This window comes from Equus caballus, chromosome 16, assembly GCF_041296265.1.
Source record: "Equus caballus isolate H_3958 breed thoroughbred chromosome 16, TB-T2T, whole genome shotgun sequence".
Classification (NCBI taxonomy): domain Eukaryota; kingdom Metazoa; phylum Chordata; class Mammalia; order Perissodactyla; family Equidae; genus Equus; species Equus caballus.
In genome coordinates, this window is record NC_091699.1 from 50,823,952 (window position 1) to 50,843,087 (window position 19,136).

Sequence of the window (19,136 nt, forward strand, 5' to 3'; positions counted from 1 at the left end):
GTTTTCCATCCCTTCACTCTGAGTCTGTGTTTGTCTTTGGGGCTGAAGTGTGTTTCCTGTAGGCAGCGTATTGTTGGGTCTTGTTCTTTAATCCATCCTGCCATTTTGTGTCTTTTGATTGGAGAGTTCAATCCATTTACATTTAGAGTGATTATTGAAATGTGGGGGCCTAATGCTACCATTCTATCGCTTGTTTTCCAATTCTCTTGCATTTCCTTTGTTTCTCATCCCATGAGTTTTGGACTACCAATTCAGGTAGGTAGATTTCCATATTGGCTTTGTTCTTATTTGTAATTTGTGTCTTTATTCTTGTTATTTGTTTAGTGGTCACCATGTGGTTTGTATAAAACATCTCATAGATGAGATAGTCCATTTTCTGATAGCCTCTTATTTCCCTAGGTTAAGCTGTTCCATCCCTTTCCTCTTCCCCTTCAAGGTTATTATAGATTTTTTTTTTTTCCTTCTTGTGTTGTGAGTTTGTGGTTAAAATGACAAGATTATATTTATTCTTGGTGTTTCCCTTCCTTTTATCTTTAATGTTATACTTAGCCTTTGCTAACTTGTTCTGATAGACAGCTGCAACTTTCTGATTTTGTCTTTCTACTTATCTCCTTTGCTCTGGGTTTTGTAACCCCTTTACTTTTTTTGATTTTTCAGGGATGAGTGTCTTCTTGAGCATTTCTTGTAGGGGAGGTCTTGTGGCAACGAACTCCCTTAACTTATGTTTATCTGGGAAAGTTTTTATTTCTCCATCATATTTGAAGGATATTTTCGCTGGATAGAGTATTCCTGGCTGCAGGTTTTTGTTCTTCAGAGTTTTTAATATATCATTCCACTTTCTCCTAGCCTGTAAGGTATCTGCTGAGAAATCTGCTGACAGCCTTATAGGGGTTCCTTTGTAGATTATTTTCTTCTGCCTTGCTGATCTTAGTATTTTCTCTTCGTCATTGACTTTTGCAAGCTTCACTACTATATGCCTTGGGGTTGGTCTTCTTACATTGATAAAGTTTGGAGATTTATTAGCTTCTGTCACCTGGAGTTCCATCTCTCTCCCCACGTTTGGGAAGTTCTCAGCCATTATTTCTTTGAACAGGCTTTCTGCCCCCTTCTCCTTCTTTTCTCCCTCTAGGATACCTATAATCCTTATATTGCATTTCCTAATTGAGTCGGATATTTCTTGGAGAGTTTCTTCATTTCTTTTTAGTCTTAGTTCTCTCTCCTTCTCTATCTGCAGCATTTCTATGTTCCTGTCTTCCAGATTGCTAGTTCTGTCTTTCATATTATTGACCCTACTGTTCAGAGAGTCTGGATTTTTCTTAATCTCCTCCATTGTGTTCTTCATCTCTAACATTTCTGATTGGTTCTTCTTTATAGTTTCAAGCTCTTTTGTGACATAGCTCCTGAACTCGTTGTCTATCTGTATTCTCTTTTAACTCACTGAGTTTTTTAATGATGTCTATTTTGAATTCGTTGTCATTTAGGTTATAGATTTCAGTGTCTTCAGGATTGTTTTCTGGGTACTTGTCATTTTCCTTCTGTTCTGGAGATTTAATATATTTTTTCATGTGGCTTGACCGTGTGGATTTGTGCCTCTGCATAGAAATAGAGTTTAGTTACTGCTTCCACTTGCTTCTACTGGATGGGGGGAGCAGCAGCTGTGTAATCTGTATTGACCAGGATCCCTGTCAGCTGTTGCTAACCAGACCTGGACCCCTCCTTGTGATCACAGTGGCCCTGTGGGGTCTCTCGTCAGCTGTGGGGACAATCGCAAGGGGGCCTTGGTTGCTTGTGCCTACTGTCACAGACCACCTAGACACGCTCCCTCCTTAGGGTCTGCAGTGGTGTTATGGGCTTTCACAGCGGCCGGGAGCAGGTTCACCTAGACTCATAGCTCTGCCACTGTCAGGACCCGCAAGACTTCACTTGTCCACTATGGGCCACAGCAGAGCTATGGGTATCTACTGCAGTCTGTGGTTAGCTTACCCAGCTGTGCTACTTCTGCCCCAGGGCCTTCCAGCCTTGTGATTGCCAGGTGAGGCCTCTCCACTAACACTGCACAGAGGCTTTCCCCGCAGTTGGTGTGGGACCGTGGATTTAAAATCCCCTGGACCATGGAGCAGTCTCTCTGGGGCTCCAACTTGCCACTGCCCACTCACACGGTCTCTCTGGGTCTCCCTTGCCCTCTCAGGGCCACAGCAGAACTTTGTGTATTAGAGGCAGCTGGCAGGTTGCTACACTGGCCAGCCTCCTTTTGCCCCAGGGCTTCCCAGTGTTCTGAATGCTGGGCGGGGCCTCTCCGCTAATGCTGAGTAGAGGCTTTCCCTGCGGCTGCTTTGGAGCCATGGATTTTCCCACTGGGCTATGGAGCAGTCATGGGGCGCTTAGGTAGGACTGTAGTCACCTGTTTCCACCATTGTGCCACTGATGCCCGCGCACGCCCACCCTTGGTGCCATGGCGATGCTATGAGTGTGTCAGCCCATAGAAAGTTGCTTGCAGGTACTAGGCTGTCCAGGGGTCGGAGAGTTTTCATCTATCTCCACCTCCTCCTGGGGAGAAGTCCGTCCACCTTCTGATGTATGGTAGCATGGGTCTCTCAGGCATCCTGAGATGCTGTGTGGATATCTTTTGTTGACTGATGAATGTCCAATTAGTTGTGGTTCGAAGGGGGAGAGACAAAGAAAACTGCTCACTCCACCATGTTGCTGATGTCTGTCACTCTCATGTAGGATTTTTTTACTCTTTTTTTTTTTTCCTATTTGTTCTCTGACTGGATAGCTTCAAATGACCCGTCTTCGACGTCACAAATTCTTTCTTCTGCTTGATCAAGGCTGGTGTTGATGCTGTCAATTGTGTTTTTCATTTCATTCATTGTATTCTTTGGCTTCTGAATTTCTGTCTGCTTCTTTTTTATGATTTCTATCTGTTAAAATTTTTGTTTTGTTCACGTATTGTTTTCCTGATTTCACTGAATTGTGATATTTTTGTAGCTCACTGAGCTTTTTTTTTTTAAGATTTTATTTTTTTCCTTTTCCTCCCCAAAGCCCTCCGGTACATAGTTGTACGTTCTTTCTCGTGGGTCCTTCCAGTTGTGGCATGTGAGATGCCACCTCAGCGTGGCTTGATGAGCAGTGCCATGTCCGCGCCCAGGATTCGAACCAACGAAACATTGGGTCGCCTGCAGCAGAACGCAGGAACTTAACCACTTGGCCATGGGGTCAGCCCCTCACTGAGCTTTAAAACAACTTTTTTGAATTCTTTATTGGGCGGATTGAAGATTTCCATTTCTTTGTGGTCAGTAACTGGAAAATTATTGTATTCCTTTGGTATCGTGTTTCTTTGATTTTTCGTGTTCTTTGAAGTCTTGTATTCCTATCTACATTTGAAGAAGCAATCATCTCCTCCAGTCTTTATTGACTGGCTTCAGGAAAGAAATACTTTCTGTCAGCTCTTTAGGGATTCTGAGGCCTTCTCAGTGAATGACATGTGCATTATCAGATTTCCCAAATGCTTTTTCGTTTTATTTTTTTATTTTTTGAGGAAGATTAGCCCTGAGCTAACATCTGCTGCCAATCCTCCTCTTTTTGCTGAGGAAGGCTGGCCCTGAGCTAACATCCGTGCCCATCTTTCTCTACTTTATATGTGGGAAGCCTACCACAGCATGGCTTGACAAGTCGTGCCATGTCCACATCCAGGATCCGAACTGGTGAACCCCAGGCTGCTGAAGCGGAACATGCGCACTTAACTGCTGCACCACTGGGCCGGCCCCCACAATGCTTTTTAAATGGTTATCAAGGTTTAGAATCAACTAGAAAGAGTATGGGAGATTTTTAGAACAGTTGAAAAAGTGAATATTATAAACCTTGACAACATATGAAGAAATACCAGTACTATTTTAATACAAACGTGTGTATGTACTACTTTTACAGTTGAAAAACAATCACTGTTACAACTTGTAAAGGGGAGCTTTGGAGTAATGCTCTATTTCTTGATGTGAGTAGTGTTAAGGTTAAGTGGCTGTGTGTAATTTCATGGAGCTGTATGCTTAACTTTGTATATTTTTCTGCTATGTCTTGTGCTAAATTTGAAGTTTATTTAAAGAAAAAGTACTCATCATAAAAAAATTTAAAGTATAGAAAGTTGACTTAAAAAATCTCTCCATGTAATCATTCCGCATGAAGACCAGCAACTACTACTAGCATTTCCCTCCATTCTCCTGTTGTACGTTTCTTTGCCTAGACTTTTATTTTACATTTTCAGATTGTAAAAGTCATACATGCTCTGTGTAGAAAACATGTTAAATACAGTAGGACACTACATACTTCTACAATGGAATGATGATGTGATTGAGAGAGAGATGCCAACAGCCATAGTATGGAAAGTTTCTTCAATGGCAAAGAATCCAGAAATTTATGAAGATTTTTACATTAAAAAATGTAAGGGTTCTGATTCTAGTCAAGATGTAGCAAGCACACTCTGCCTTTTCTTTCTGACTGAATTCAGCTAAGATCCCTGCACAGACTGCATGGATGAGCTATCTGAGTACCCTGAAAGACAAATGGTAGCGGTTGGATTCGGGAAGGAAACTGTTTTTGTTTGTTTTTTCTCTCCATAGAATACCTTCCATACTGGACTCAAAGGTAACCCAAAACCTGGAACTGGGCACTAGGTACAGACAGAAAGAGGTCCAATAGAATCTATCTCTTTCTACTCTGAGGAGAAGGAATAGGGATTCACATGGGTCAGGTGGGTAGGGATGGAGGAAGAGAATCTCTTGGTTTTTTGTTTGTTTTTTCTCATTTTCTCCTGCCCTGGCCCCCGTGAAATTATGTAGTGGTGGAGACAGCAATGGCATTGGCAGCCTGGTGGGAGAGGAATCTTTTCAGTTATAGGGATTGTGGTCTGAAGAGCCTGGAGAGATTTGCTGATTTTGTTCTCTTGATCCTCTCACCACTTTACCCCAGAGGTAGTCACAGTTGTGGGTGCTGCTCAGAGGAGCAGGGAAACTAAAGTCCTTCCTTTCTAGCCGCAAGACCAGAAAAGGGGCCCCTGGAAGCTGGAAGGTATCAGGAAGATTGTAGAGAGGAAAGAACTCAACAAAGTGAAGCTGTAATACTGTGTATGACATCTTGGGTTCTCCTCGGCAATAGCGTATGTGCCTCTGACCCTAAACAACATACCAAAGGCTTTGAGGCCTGAACTGTGGAGTAGACTACTGCCCAAGTCCTGCACTGGCCACTGCATGGTATGTATGTGACAGATAAAAATAGTACTGCGAGGGCTTTGAACTGACTGTGGACCCACATCCCACAGAAGGTGGATAGGAACTTGCAGATTGGACCTAATCAAGTTGATTGCTGCTAAAACAAACAATCCAACATTTTCCATTGGATTTAAACAAGAGTCAGAGTATCATAGCATAATATCCCCAAATTCAAGATTATTCTACATAGGAAGAATCAGGAAAATCTCACCATCTCCCAAGGAGAAAAGACAGTCAACAAACGGCAACCATGATATGACAGAGATGTTGGAACTATTAAAGAATTTAAAGAAAAAAGCATAATTGAAATGTTAATTAAAACCTTGCTCTAAGAAGTGAGGGTGAACACTCCTGAAACAAATGGAAAATTAGACACTTAAATTTAAAATTAGAAAAAATAAATATGTCTCTATTTGCTGATGATATGATAGTCTATTTAGCAAATCCCAAGTAATCTAGAAAAAAGTCTCTAGGTAAAACAATTTTGAAGAAGGATAAAATAGGAATCGCTCTACCCATTTCAAGACTTTATAGCTACAGTAATCAAGACTGTGTGGTATTGGTGGAGGGTTAGACACACAGATCACTGGAACAGAATAGGAAACCCAGAAATAGACCCACACAAGTACAGCCAATTGCTTTTTGACTGAATGCTTGTGTCCCCCCAAAATTCATATGTTGAAATCCCAACCCACATTATGATGATAAAAAGAGGGGGCCTTTGGGGAGTGATTAGGTCATGAGGGCTCCACCTTCATGAATGGGATGACTGCCCTTATAAAATAAACCCCAGAGAACTCTCACTCTCCTTTCTGCCTTGTGAGGACACTGAGAAGACAGCCATCTACGAAGCAGGAAGTGGACCCTCACCAGAAACTGAATCAGCCTGCACCTTGATCTTGGACTTCCCACCCTCCAGAACTTTGAGAAATAAATATATGTTGTTTAAGGCACCCAGTGTGGTATTTTTGTTATAACAGCCCAAACGGACTAAGGTAGGTGCCAGAGCAATTCAGTGGAAAAAAAAGGGTAGTCTTTTTAACAGCTGGAGCTAGAACAACTGGATATCCATAGGGAAGGGGACAAAAATCACCTAGACCTAAAGCTCACATCTTACACAAAAAGTAACTGAAATGGGTCATAGATTTAAATGTAAAACTGTAAAAAAAAACTTAGGAGAAAACGTCAGAGAAAATTTTCAGAAGTAGGGCTTGTTGAAGAATTCTTATACATGACCCTTAAAGTATGACCCATAAAGGAAAAAAAATGAGTAAATTAGACTTCATCAAAATTAGAAATTTTGGCTCTGTCAAAGAATCTTTGAAAAGAATAAAAAGAGAGACAAGCTACAGACTGGGAGAAAATATTTGCAAACAGCAAATCTGACAAAGACTCATATCTAGAATATATAAGGAAATCTCAATAGATCAAAGAAAATACTTTGAGATTAATGAAAAAAACAAAACTCACAACATGTGGAAACTTATGGCATGCAGCTAAAGTAGTGTTTGGAGGGAAATTTATAGCTGTAAATGCCTATATTAAGAAAGAAGAAAGATTTCAAATCAATAACCTTAACTACTTTGAGAAACTAGAAAAAGAAGAGCAAAATAAAGCCAAGGCAAACAAAAGGAAGAAAAAAATAGACTAGAGTGGAAACAAAGGAATAGAGACTAAGAAAACAATAGAGTAAATAGGGGTCGACCTGGTGGTGCAGTGGTTAAGTTTGCACATTCCACTTTGGCAGCCTGGGGTTTGCCAGTTCGGATCCCAGGTGCAGACATGGCGCCGCTTGGCAAGCCATGCTGTGGTAGGCATCCCACATACAAAGTAGAGGAAGATGGGCATGGATGTTAGCTCAGGGTCAGTCCTCCTCAGCAAAAAGAGGAGGATTGGCAACAGATGTTAGCTCAGGGCTAATCTTCCTCAAAAAACAAAAAAATAAAGAGTAAATAAAACCAAAAGTTGGTTCTTTTAAAAGATAGCAAAATTGACAAACTTTCAGCTAGAATGACCAAGAAAAAATGAGAGGACTCAAATTACTAGAATCATTAATGAAATGAGGGACATTACTACCAACTTTTCAGAAATAAAAATGATTATAAGAAAACACTATGAACAGTAAATACTATGCTAATAAATTAGATAGCCTAGATGAAATGGACAAATTCCAGGAAACACACAAACTAACAAAACTTAAGAAAAAATAGAAAGTCTGAATAGACTTATAAGAAGTAAAAAGATTGAGTTAATAATTTAAAAACTTCCCACAAATAAAAAGCCCAAGATCAGATATCTTTGCTAATGAATTCTACCGAATGTTTAAAGAAGATTTATCATGAACTCTTCCAAAAAAGTTGGAGGGAGCACTTCCCATGTCATTCTATGAGGCCAGCATTAACCTAATACTAAAGCCAGACAAAGAAAAAAGGAAAACTGCAGACCAGTATCCTTAGGGATATAGACACAGAAGTCCTCAAGAAAATATTAGCAAACCGAGTCTAGAAACATTTAAAGGGATTATACCCAGGAATGCAAAGTTAGTTCAAAGTGAGAAAAATCAGTCAGTGTAATGCACCTTATTAGGATACAAAAAAAATGATCGTCTCAAAAAACACAAAAAAAGCATACCACACTTTCATGATTAAAAAAAACCACTCAGCAAACTAGGAATGGAAGGGGACTCCTCAACCTGATGAAGGGCATCTATGAAAAACTGCCATGTAATATCAGACCTAATCATCAAAGATTGAATGCTCTCTTTCTGAGATCAGGAATAAGATGAGGATTCCATTCTCACCACTGCAACTCAACATTGTACTAGAAGTTCTAGACAGGACAATTTTACAAGAAAAACAAATAAAAGGCATCCAGATTGGAAAAGAAGTTAAACTCTATTTGTGAATCTCATGATCTCATATATATAACATCTTAAGGAATATACACACATACATGCACACACGCACGTGTTCAGTGTCACCAGCCATTAGGGAAATACACATTAAGACCCAATTAGATATCAGTACACACCTATTAGGGTAGCTAAAATAGAAAATAGTGGGAATACCAAGTGCTAGTGTGGATGCAAAGAAACAAAATCTCTCATATGCTGCTGGTGAGAATGTAAAGTGGTACGGGTACCCTGGAAAATATTTTGGCAATTTCTTAAAAAACTTAAACATACCATACTACCCAGCAGTTTCACTTCTAGGGATTTATTCCAGAGAAATGGGATAGTGAGTGTTTGTGGATAAGAACAAGCACGATAGGCCCATTGTGGCTGAAGCTTGAGCGAGATGGAAAGGATTTTCAACAAATGATCCTGGAAAGCTGTGGGACAGAGCTGTGGGACTTTTCCTACTGTCTCCACCTCCCTTGGGCCTTTGTCACATTTACTTTTCTTGGTTGATTCTTAATATGTGCAAATTGGTTGAAGAGAATGTTGAATGCTGAGAGTTTGATGAATACAGGCACAAAATAAATAAACCATCTTTTTTTTTAATCCTGTCTTATGTTAATATATATTGTGTGTTTGGGTTTTTCTAAAGGTTCCTCATTTATTTTCTCATTTGGGATGGGTTCAGAACCATAGTCACCTTAAGCATGCTGTGACAAAGTAGGATGAGCCTGCCACTCCACTCTGCTCTCATGGACCCATTCCATCCTTAGTGCAGTGCCCTTTATCTTGTGAGCCAGAGGATCTCACTTGATCTGGGCTTGTCTTCTCTGTAGACTTCCTTAGGGCCATTCTTCTGTCTTGCTTCCGGTAGTTTTTTCTTTATGTGTACAGCTCTATAATTTGGGTTTCTAATAGCAAATTCCTTTATTTTTGCTTGTAGTGGGGTCTCCTGAAAAGGCAGACGGGAGGATGTATACATTTTTATGTAATGTGGTTCACTCAGACCTCCAGGGCCTCTATCCTTTCTGTATATTGTGTCTCTTTAAATTCAAGAAGCAGAACTGTAGCTTTTGATCTGAAGAAACCTGTAAGTGTGGAGCAATATAAGAAAAACAGGTTTTTGGTTCAGGTTGAGTAAATTTTGCTATGTAATAGCTTTTTTTAATTTTTATGTAACAGCTTTGCATTAAGATGTATACGGTGGGGCTGGCTCAGTGGCACAGCAGTTAATTGCACATGTTCCGCTTCAGTGGCCCAGGGTTCACCGGTTCGGATCCCAGGTGCAGACATGGCACTACTTGGCATGCCATGCTGTGGTAGGTGTCCCATATATAAAGTAGAGGAAGATGGGCATGAATGTTAGCTCAGGGCCAGTCTTCCTCAGCAAAAAGAGGAGGATTGGCAGCAGTTAGCTCAGGGCTGATCTTCCTCAAAAAAAACAGAAAAATGTATACAGTGGAGTAGAGATGAATATGTCTTCTCTTGCTAGGTTCAGGTAGGTGGGCTGTGTAATAAACTAGAATTTGGATTTTCTTTTTAAGCTTTGTTTTCCAGGTGCTGTGAAAATTAACAATTAGTATAACTAATAAAGACCAATGGAAACTGAAATTGACTAACATCCTGTCAGAAAGATTTGTATTTTCTGCAAAATGGAAGTGAATTAGATAGTTTTTTCTCCTGTCAGTTGTTTCACATGTAAGAGCTGAACTGCAAAGGTGGGACTCTCCCCACCACCTCCCTTGTTGCTTATGTGTTTGCAGAAGAGGCCTGAGAAGGAGATTGGGATTAGTAGGATTAGAATTTCCTGGAGGGCTTCACTTAAGGGAAAAGTTGTGGGGCTTGTCAGAGGACCGAGATTGGAAAAGCTACAACTGGTTTCTGACTGTCAGTCTTCAGGGATCCTCTTGATAGTGTATCTCTGCATGTGTATATCTCGTTAGTGTTTGTTTCAGAAATGTTGCTTCCCCAGAGTCCTTGTTTATGCTGGGTGGTGAACACTATCGCTGGTCCCCTGCTGCAGGTCCATTGTTTGAGACTTCTTTCACCTGTCATACTCTAGGTGAGTCTTGTGAATGGTTGAGCTATTGTGAACCCCTCTGCTCTTTGGTCCAGCACCTGTCACCTACTGTCTCCTCTCTCCGTTGCCTATTGAATTGACCCAGAGAGAGTTCTTTGTATTTCCGTAGAAGGTTACTGGACTGGAAAATTGCCTGTGCCCCTAAGGCTTGCGCTTCCAGGAAGGTAGAAGGAGTGATAGCATTCCTTCTTGTGAATTGGCTGTCATAGGACTCCTTTTACTTCTCATTTCTGGTCTTGACACTTTTGAGGAGTCATCTCTTTGGCCTGGGTTTTCATCAGTGAGCCTCATCAAACCAAGACACATGTCTGGGCAGGTTCCCTGTAGCACAGATCAAAGAAAACAGCAACATGGAACAGAAGTAGATTTAAACTTGGATTCCATTGGAGAGCTCAGTAAGAAGGGAATTCTAGATCCCTGGGCAATTTGCTAGAGTTTCCTACTTGATTTTATTGGTTTAAAGTTCTCTGCTTAGAAGCAACAGAAATTAACTTTGGCTCACACAAGCAAAAAGGGGATTTACTGGAAGGATATGGATGGCTCACGGACTGGAAAGAAAAGCTGATGAACTCGTCTTTAGAAAGGACTGGAGTCAGAGCAGCCTGCAATCTTGGGAGCAGGAATCTCTTGGGGATGTATAAACACTACCACATTCAGTTCCTGCTTCTATCTCCTCACAAGTCAAAGTCCAGGGAGAGAGGCCCAACTGGCCTGGCGTGGGTCAGGGAGGGGCACCTTGACTGACAGTCTGTCCAGGCCAAATCCTGTGGAGTGAGGTGGTTCCCTGAGCCACAGTAGGCTGCTCTTACTCACAAAAGGAGACAGCTGCTGGGCAGGCAGAAGTAGGAGGAGCCCTTTGCTTGTATGCTCCCAGGAACAGCTGTGGGACCAAGAGCAGAGACTTCCACCTAATGTAGCTATCACAGTGAAATTTGCTTTATGTCAGGGGCCTAGGTTTTATGTTGAGGGCTGACCCCACTGAACGTTTTTTATCAGTGAATCACTGTTTGTGCAAGAATGTGGCTTTTGAGGGGTCAGCGCTATGTAAAGTTTTTCCCTAGGATTTATCTCAGTCTGGCCTGTGCACAGATGGGTGGAGGAGGGTGTCCAGAACTCCCATTTCGCCGAGAGCAGCTGAAGGAGATGTCTGATACACAGATGTGCTTTCCTGTGCCACCATTTTAGAAATGTGTAATATGGACGAGGGTTGAGAGTTTGTTACCAGAGCTAGAGGGGGAGTTTTTTGGCTTCTTTGGTTAGACTGATTTAGAAACTGCCCACAGTCACTAAGAACTGACCAGAGTTGTGTGTGTGTGTGTGTTAGGATTGATGTCTCCAGTCCTTGCAGGTGGGTGTCCTGAAACACTTCCCCACTCAGATCACTGCTATCTACCCCAGCAACCCTAGTGTGCAGAACCAAGTACTCCTCAATAATTGTTTTTTTCTCTTCTTGCCAGGTACCTGCAGATGATGTCCATTGTCAGTGCTGTCCAGTGTGTGCCAGGCTGATCCATGGTCACTTTACGGGATGGCAGCAAGGTGACTTCAACTGAGGATGACCCTGACTGAAAGGCTGCGTGAGAAGATATCTCAGGCCTTCTACAACCATGGGCTGCTCTGTGCGTCCTACCCCATCCCCATCATCCTCTTCACAGGGCTGTGCATCTTAGGCTGCTGGTATGTTTCTGAGTTGCCCTGGATATGGTGGAGCGGAGCCTTGGGACAGTAGGTTTCCTGACCTTGGCTGCTCTGTAGCCCTTAGACTGTGTATGGTTTTTACACAATGGAACTTGAGGCTCGTTGGAGCTGTTGAGTGGAGAGCTCTAGTCCTGGAGTGTTTATCCACTAACTTAAAACAGTCCAGGCTCCCCCTGACTTAGTAATTCACCAGGTTTGTTCACATCACTGGTAATCTACCTCAAAATAATGTTTAGACACTTGTAAGAAACTGCAAGATAATTGAAAGGCACACTCTTTTAATTTTCTTTTTCAACAGTGGCAGTTTCATTTTGGTACCTGGTTAAGAGCAGGAGCCTTCACGTGTTGCAAGGCAAAGTCCATTGGAGCAATTCCTTGGGCACCACCTTGCAGGCTAGCCTTCGAGACTGGGTTCTCTGCAGTCTAGTCATTTTCTTGTGTTCACATGGAGCCTCCTTCTGTCCTCTTGTTGATTCTTGGGGACTTCTGTGCTCACCAAGGACTGTTGAGGGAACTGTAACTGCCCTCAGTCCATGTCTGTCTTTCTGTCACAGGGCCCTGTAGAAGTCTGAAGACCGTGGCTGATAATGACATTGTAATAGGAGAGGCTTGATCTAAGATGGTATCTGATGGAAAACACTAACAGCCATGAAAAGAGCCCATCTTATTATCTTTGCATCTGGAAAGAATTCTGGTTTCCAGATTAATTGTACATCTAGTATTTATAGATGTTTTCAGTGCTGTACCAGAAGGAGGATGGCTCAGGACTGAACTCGATGTTCAGTTGTTAATGATCCCAACCTCTTCCCTAATTAGAACTAAGATGAGAATTTCCTGCTGGGTGCTGTGTTGGTGCTTCAGGTATATGATTAAATGTCTCATCAATTCTCATAATAACTTTGGAAAGTGATCCATTTATATTTCCATTTAACAAAATAGGGATGGAGGATTAGAAACTTGCCTGGTCTACACAATTAATAAGTAGAGAAACTGGGGTTCAAATCCAGGTCTAGAGATTGTGGTGCCTATACCTGTGGTATTCTGTCACCCAGATTCCTCACTCTGGCTCAGTGTATTTGTCCTGATGTTTAAACTTTGTTAAATTGTGTTGTACAAAATAAGATAGTTGTGGCTACATCCTGTAACTGATGAATTAGGAATGCTCTGAGAACCCAACTCTTGAGTTGGTTTGTTTTTTCCGTTTAAGCTAATTGACCCATCTCTCTCTTTCAAATCATACTTTTCTAGGCCTGGCCTATTTGCTAAGGCAGTGGTACTCAGACCTGAGTCAGCATCAGAATCACCTGGAGGGCATATTGAAAGACACATTGCTAGGCCCCACCCCAGTGTTTCTCATTCATCAGTTCTGGGATAGGCCCCACAGTTAGCATCTCTAACAAGTTCCCAAGTCTGGGGACCACATAGTGAGAACCACTAGGCTGGGTCTTTCTTGAAAATTTATCTGAAGTTCTACCACATCTCAGCTGAAAGTATTTTTTTCTTTTATTCTAATTTCTGGAGCAACAGTTTGTAATGACATTTATGGTGGTTTTCGCTCCTGTTGCCTTCTCTTGAAGAGGTGGGATTCAGCTCCCCCTCCACTGAATTCTCAGTTCCTTGGTGGCCTCTTTGTCTGTGCCTTTGCACATTGGAAGTTGGTGAGGAAATACATGATGGAGGAATACACTGAATTAAACTTGTATTCTGTATGGGCAGTTTTAGTTGAAGAGGTGGTAGTTGTGATTCCACTCCACAAAGACAGCTCTAGCTACAGGAAAAGGGAACGATGTTTCCTCTTTGCTATTCATTTTCTGGGGATTGGGTGTAGCCAGCTGGGACCAGGCAGTTTTCTGGACAGAGAATGTAGGATATGTATATAGCAGCTGCTTGGGTACAGTTGGCCTTATCTTTGAATGAATAATTTGAGATCACACAAGTGTTTCAAAACAGATTGTCCTTGGATTTATGATGTTGGGCCTCTGATAGGAAAATTTTATGAGATGCTTAAGGTCTCAAGTATGGAGGACACCTCCTTGACTCAGGGTCATTTAGAATGGGATGGAGGGTTGGGTAAGAGGCAGATGTGGTGATAACAATATTTAACAAACAGTAGAGCCCAGATGCAGCCCAGCCTGGCACAGGCCTGCATCATATCCGACCAGTGCTCTTGGCTGGACATCAGTCCTGAGAAAAGGGTGGACGAGGCTCAGGGTAGGATTGGTCTGATGAGAAGGAAGGGAAGACATCTTCATTGACCACTGGCTTCGGAGGTCCTCAGGTGCTTCCAGACACGACATTTCCTTTGGTTGCCTAACATCCTTGGAGGTGGTGTTATTCCCGAGTTCTCTAAAGTTGATGAAACTAGAGTGGAGAGCTAGTAAGGGATAAGTGCTGCACTGGCAGGTCTGTGTGGCAGAACAGAATCTGTACTTTTTCTACTTCAGCATGGTGATAGGAATTTTTTGAGGAACACTATTTGGTGCTGATACCTTTGATTGCAAGGAATTTGCTCCTTGAACAAGAAGCTTGAGAAAGAGGCTATCACCTGCAGTGGGCCAGGAGCAGGGCCCGGCAGGATCTGCCTGGACAGGGAACAGAGAGGCTTTTTGAGGCAGTGGCCCTACATAACAGAAGTTGAGAGAGCATAAAGTTGGGTTTTATAGCCACCACAATAAAGATGGCTTTAATATTTGCCAGGTACTATGCCAGACCAATGATGCAGAACACAGTCCATCCCCTCAACAACCCACAGTCTTGGCCGAGAGAGACCATTGCGGTGCCGTTGGATGTCGTGCATAGCAGATGTGGCCTAGCCTCGGTGTCAGGGAGGCTTCCTGGGAAGAGAACAGCTAAGCCGAGCCCTGCGGGAAGAATAAGTGGCATATTCCTCACCTGCTTTCCTGTTTATGGTCGTGGTCATTCAGCTCACTGCTCCCCCAACAAAATGACAGGGAGGTAATACCCTGGCATCCCCTCTAAGAACTCCCCCCCTCCGAGGGCACAATGGTTTCTTCTTGTCTTCTTGTCTTTGCAGTCACTCTGCTTTTCTTTGAAGAGAAAAACCAGCCTATCACATTCTTGGTGCTGTGTACTTATTTTCCCAAACCAGCATCTTTGTCATGTGATCTTAAAGGAGTTTTTTAAAAACTTTTCTTAAAATCTGATTGGCTTAGGAAAAAATTTCCAAGGCTAGATGTAGTCTCCCAGCCTCCAAAGGCGATAAAGCTTGTATCAGAGAATGCACAGATTCTGGGCCTTTATGGCCAGGAGACCAGAGATCATGGACCCAGGGCACAAGCCTCACTATCCTCTTCTCCCCCGGGAAGCTCTTCTGTCCAGAGAGTTTCCCTTTCTGCCAGAGCCTCAGCTTGCCTGCAGAAAACAGTGTGAATAATAGACAGCTTTTAGTAGTTTTATTAGATACTTAGGTTCCATTGAATTGCTTACCTTTTATTGTTCCTGGAATGAGAGATTTGTTCAGCTTGAACCCAAAGAACTGCTGCACTTGATATCCCTGTTCAGATCTAGCAGCATCCTGGGCTGTGGACCCTATTCATCACCACCGGATCACCCTGGGAGCAGGGAATGCTGTTTCCTCTGGGAAAATCTGATGAAACTTGTAGCAAGTGGGCACTGTGGCAAGAGGTGTCTGTTTACACTTCCTAGAGGTTAGGTCACCAGGACCTGAGGTGTGGCCCAGCAGCAGCCCAGCAAGGCAGAGAGTGCTGTTGCTCCAGACCTGCCCTGGGAAGTGGTGGAAGCACTGTGGGATGAGGGAAGAGTGCCTAGATGCCAGGCTAGCTGGACTGCCTTATGGTGCAGGTCTGAGGTTAATGTAAGGGTCATTGGGTCACTTGTGATTCCACAGCTACTGCTCATGGTTATAGAAGGTGGATTTAAACTTGGAGGGCAAGTCAGAATCACAATGAGGACATTATAAATCTCCTGAAGGATAATAATCCTGTGGCCTGATGGGTATTTAAGAACAGACTTGGTCCCTTTCCTCCTCCTTTTCTCTGGAGGAAAGAAGTACCTTCAGGCTGAGGCTGGACATCTCAGTTGCAGTGGCTTCCTCTTCTCAACCTCTCTCCCTTGTCTGCCCACATCTCACATTTCCTCATGATCACCATCGTCCCTTTGGGGGGTGTGCACACAGGTTCCCTCTTTCTGTGCCCATATGGTCACTCTCTAGACACATTTATATTCACTTTTTGTGAACAAGAAAGAAAGCTAAGTCACTGAAGCCTTGTCTCTGCCTGTGCTTTGGAGAGGCCAGCTGGATATCTGAGAAGGAAGTCCCAAAGCACCATTGACCTCTGCCCTAAAGCCTAGACTCGAGAGGCAAAGGAACTAACTCCTGCAGCTGCTCCAGGTCACTGACCTGCTCAGCATTCCAAAACCGGAGTCTCTCCCCAGGCAGAAGTTACCCCTGGCCTCACAAACAAGCTCCGAAAAAGCTCTGGAGAGCCCATAGGAGATCAAAGACATCTTTACCACTCCACATTGCTTCAGAGAAGAGAGATCAGGAGATCTTAGAAATATCCCCTTCTGTTCTTTCACTATCCCACCCCTGATCCTGTGTTGTTTTCCCCTGAGAAGGGAGGAGAAAAAATACCTCCCACTCCTGAGGTCTCCAGGGAAGTGTCTCGTGCAACATCTTCTCTGAGTGTCGTTTGTGAGGTTGCTCTTTCTGTATGCCTTCACTGTCTCCTGAGGTCTCCATCACAGATAACTGGGAGTGAGAATGGGAGATATAGAGCCAAGACCATCTGTGTAACTTGTGGGACCTCATGCAATTTGAAAATGCAGGGCTGCTTATTCAAAAGGAGGGGAAAAGTACCATTAAAGGTACTAAAATATGCTTGGATGGGAGTGGGTGAAAGACTTGCCCCTACCAAAATGCCCACCAGATGTGCTTATGGTGCTGTCGGCCTGGGATGGTGGTGGCCATTGCCTCACCCTGCCCCAGGATACAGTGGAGTATGCACATCTGACCCCAAGTCTCCTTGTTTTTACATTCAGGCCCCTGCCAGGGGGCAGCAGAAAATGGGATACTTAGACAGGGAGGGGAAGGCCAGGTCGTGGGATACAAGGGGGCAGGAGAGCTGGTAGGCAAGAACCTATCTCAGGGAGGAGGGACCATGTGTGAACCTACACTCCAAACCCTCATGAGACATATGCTTCATTGTGATGGACTTCACTTACAAAATACAAGTTTAAAGGCAAATTTATTAAGAATTTCCATACAGCTACTGCAGAGCGTTAAACTCCAAGCAGTAGGCCTTTCTGAATGTGGGGTCTTGTGCAGCCATACACGTTGCACATCCATGAAGCTAGTCTTGGGTAAAGCATTTGGTAGATAAACAATTAACATACTTTATTTTTTGCTGAGGAAGGTTGGCCCTGAGCTAACATCTGTTGCTAGTCTTCTTCTTTTTGCTTGAGGAAGATTGTTGCTGAGCTAACATTTGTGCCGCTCTTCCTCTATTTTGTATGTGGGATGCTGCCACAGCATGGCTTGATGAACGGTGTGTAGGTCCATGCCCAGGATCCAAACTGGCAAACCCTGGGTGCCAAAGTACAGTGCGTGAGCTTAACCACTACACCCTGGACTGGCCCCTTAACACACATTTCTTGAACATCTTCCATGTGGCTAGTATTGGAGATGCTGAAACTGAAATGGCATGTCCCCTTCCCACACATTTCTTATGTTAATCAAGCAGATGAATAGAAGCCTCTGGGGTCAGTGTTTGCAGGTTACCATGGGAGTACTGAGGAGAGGTGTGCCTAACTGCCTGGAGGTGGAGGAGTAGAGAGGCAGTGCTGCCTTGAAGGATAAGCAGGAATTTGGCTAGCATTTTGGTGGTAGGGAGCATTTTAGTTTGGGCTTCCCCTGAAACAAAGATTTGAGTACATGTAGCTTATGTATGAGATGAAATGGACACTGGTAGGGAGGTGGGAAAGTGAGGTGGGAGGGAATGTGCATTGTCCTACAAGTTACTACCATGGGCAGCTGAGAGTAATCTCACTGGGAAATGCTGAGAAACAGTGCAGGACGTCCACCTCAGAGCTCCCTACCTGAGTCTGGGCCAGCTGGACTGGCTGTGCCAGGGTTAGCAAACTCTCCCTAAAGGGCCAGATAGTAAGGCCACACCACACATAGTCTCTTTTGTGTATTTTTCTTTGTTTTTTCAGTTTGTTTGTTTTATATAACTCCCCCCCTTTTTTGAGGAAGATTAGCCCTGAGCTAACATCTGCTGCCAGTCCTTCTCTTTTTGCTGAGGAAGACTGGCCCTGAGCTCACATCCATGCCCATCTTCCTCTACTTTATGTGGGATGCCTGCCAGAGCATGGCTTGCCAAGTGGTGCCGTATTCGAACCGGCGAACCTCAGGCTGGGGAAGCAGAACGTGCGCACTTAACCACTGCATCACCAGGCTGTCCTTATATAACCCTTTAAAAATGTGAAAAACCATTCTTAGCTCACAGACCACACAAAAACAGGCCATGGGTTCTAGTTTGCCGACCCCTAATCTGTATAGTAATAATATCAACCACTGATTGAGGGCTGCTTCCAGCTAGCATTAATTCACGGCATTTGTGATCTGTCTCACTTAGGCAGAGAGGCCTCCAGCAGTAATAGAACACTCTCAGGCAAACAGATGCAAGTGCTGGTAGTTGGAAATGGAGCCAACATGCCCAGAAATAGGATCGGGGGATAAGAGTAGGGCACCAGTAGCCTGTAGGGATGTGGTAGGTGGCCAGATGTGGGGAGAAGGCTATACAGGCACAGCAGCAGAAAGGTGCTGGGCCTGGGGGTCTGGGAGATTTGCACTGCAGTTCTATACCTGAATAGGAGACAAGGAAGTGATTTCAGGAGTAGAAGCAGGGGGTCTAGCTAGGCTAGTGCATTTTTCCAGGTGAGAGTTGTTTGTTGTTTAGTCTAAGTGGAAGCTCTGGAGGTGGTGAGATGTGGCTGAGTCTGGATAGATTTTGACGGTGGAGTCCTCAGGATTTTCTGAGGACCAGATATGGAGTGTGAGAGAAAGAGGAGTCAAGATCAAAATGCTTGGCCTGGGTGGCTGGATGGGTGGAGCTGAGACAGGAAAGGCAGAAGAGGTTTTGGAGACCTGTTAATTTCCTTTGCCCCTGTGGGATCAGAGTAAACCAAGATGTGATCTAGTCCTAGAAATGAGTTTCAC

The 19,136-nt window shown here is 43.5% G+C and overlaps 1 protein-coding gene across 14 annotated transcripts in view; it reads left to right on the top strand.

The window, feature by feature from the left end:
• Positions 1–19,136, top strand: part of SCAP (SREBF chaperone) — an 83,021-nt gene that overhangs the window by 28,215 nt on the left and 35,670 nt on the right. For 7 of the 14 annotated variants that reach the window (XM_023620527.2, XM_023620528.2, XM_023620529.2 and 4 more), the window contains exon 2: positions 11,695–11,914. In XM_023620527.2, coding sequence (XP_023476295.1) covers positions 11,793–11,914 — 122 coding nt within the window. In that variant the 5' untranslated portion in view covers positions 11,695–11,792. Of the gene's footprint in view, positions 1–9,698; positions 10,220–11,054; positions 11,151–11,694; positions 11,915–14,632; positions 14,891–19,136 lie in introns of those variants that run through there. The other 7 variants (XM_070237785.1, XM_070237786.1, XM_070237787.1 and 4 more) reach the window with 6 other exon arrangements.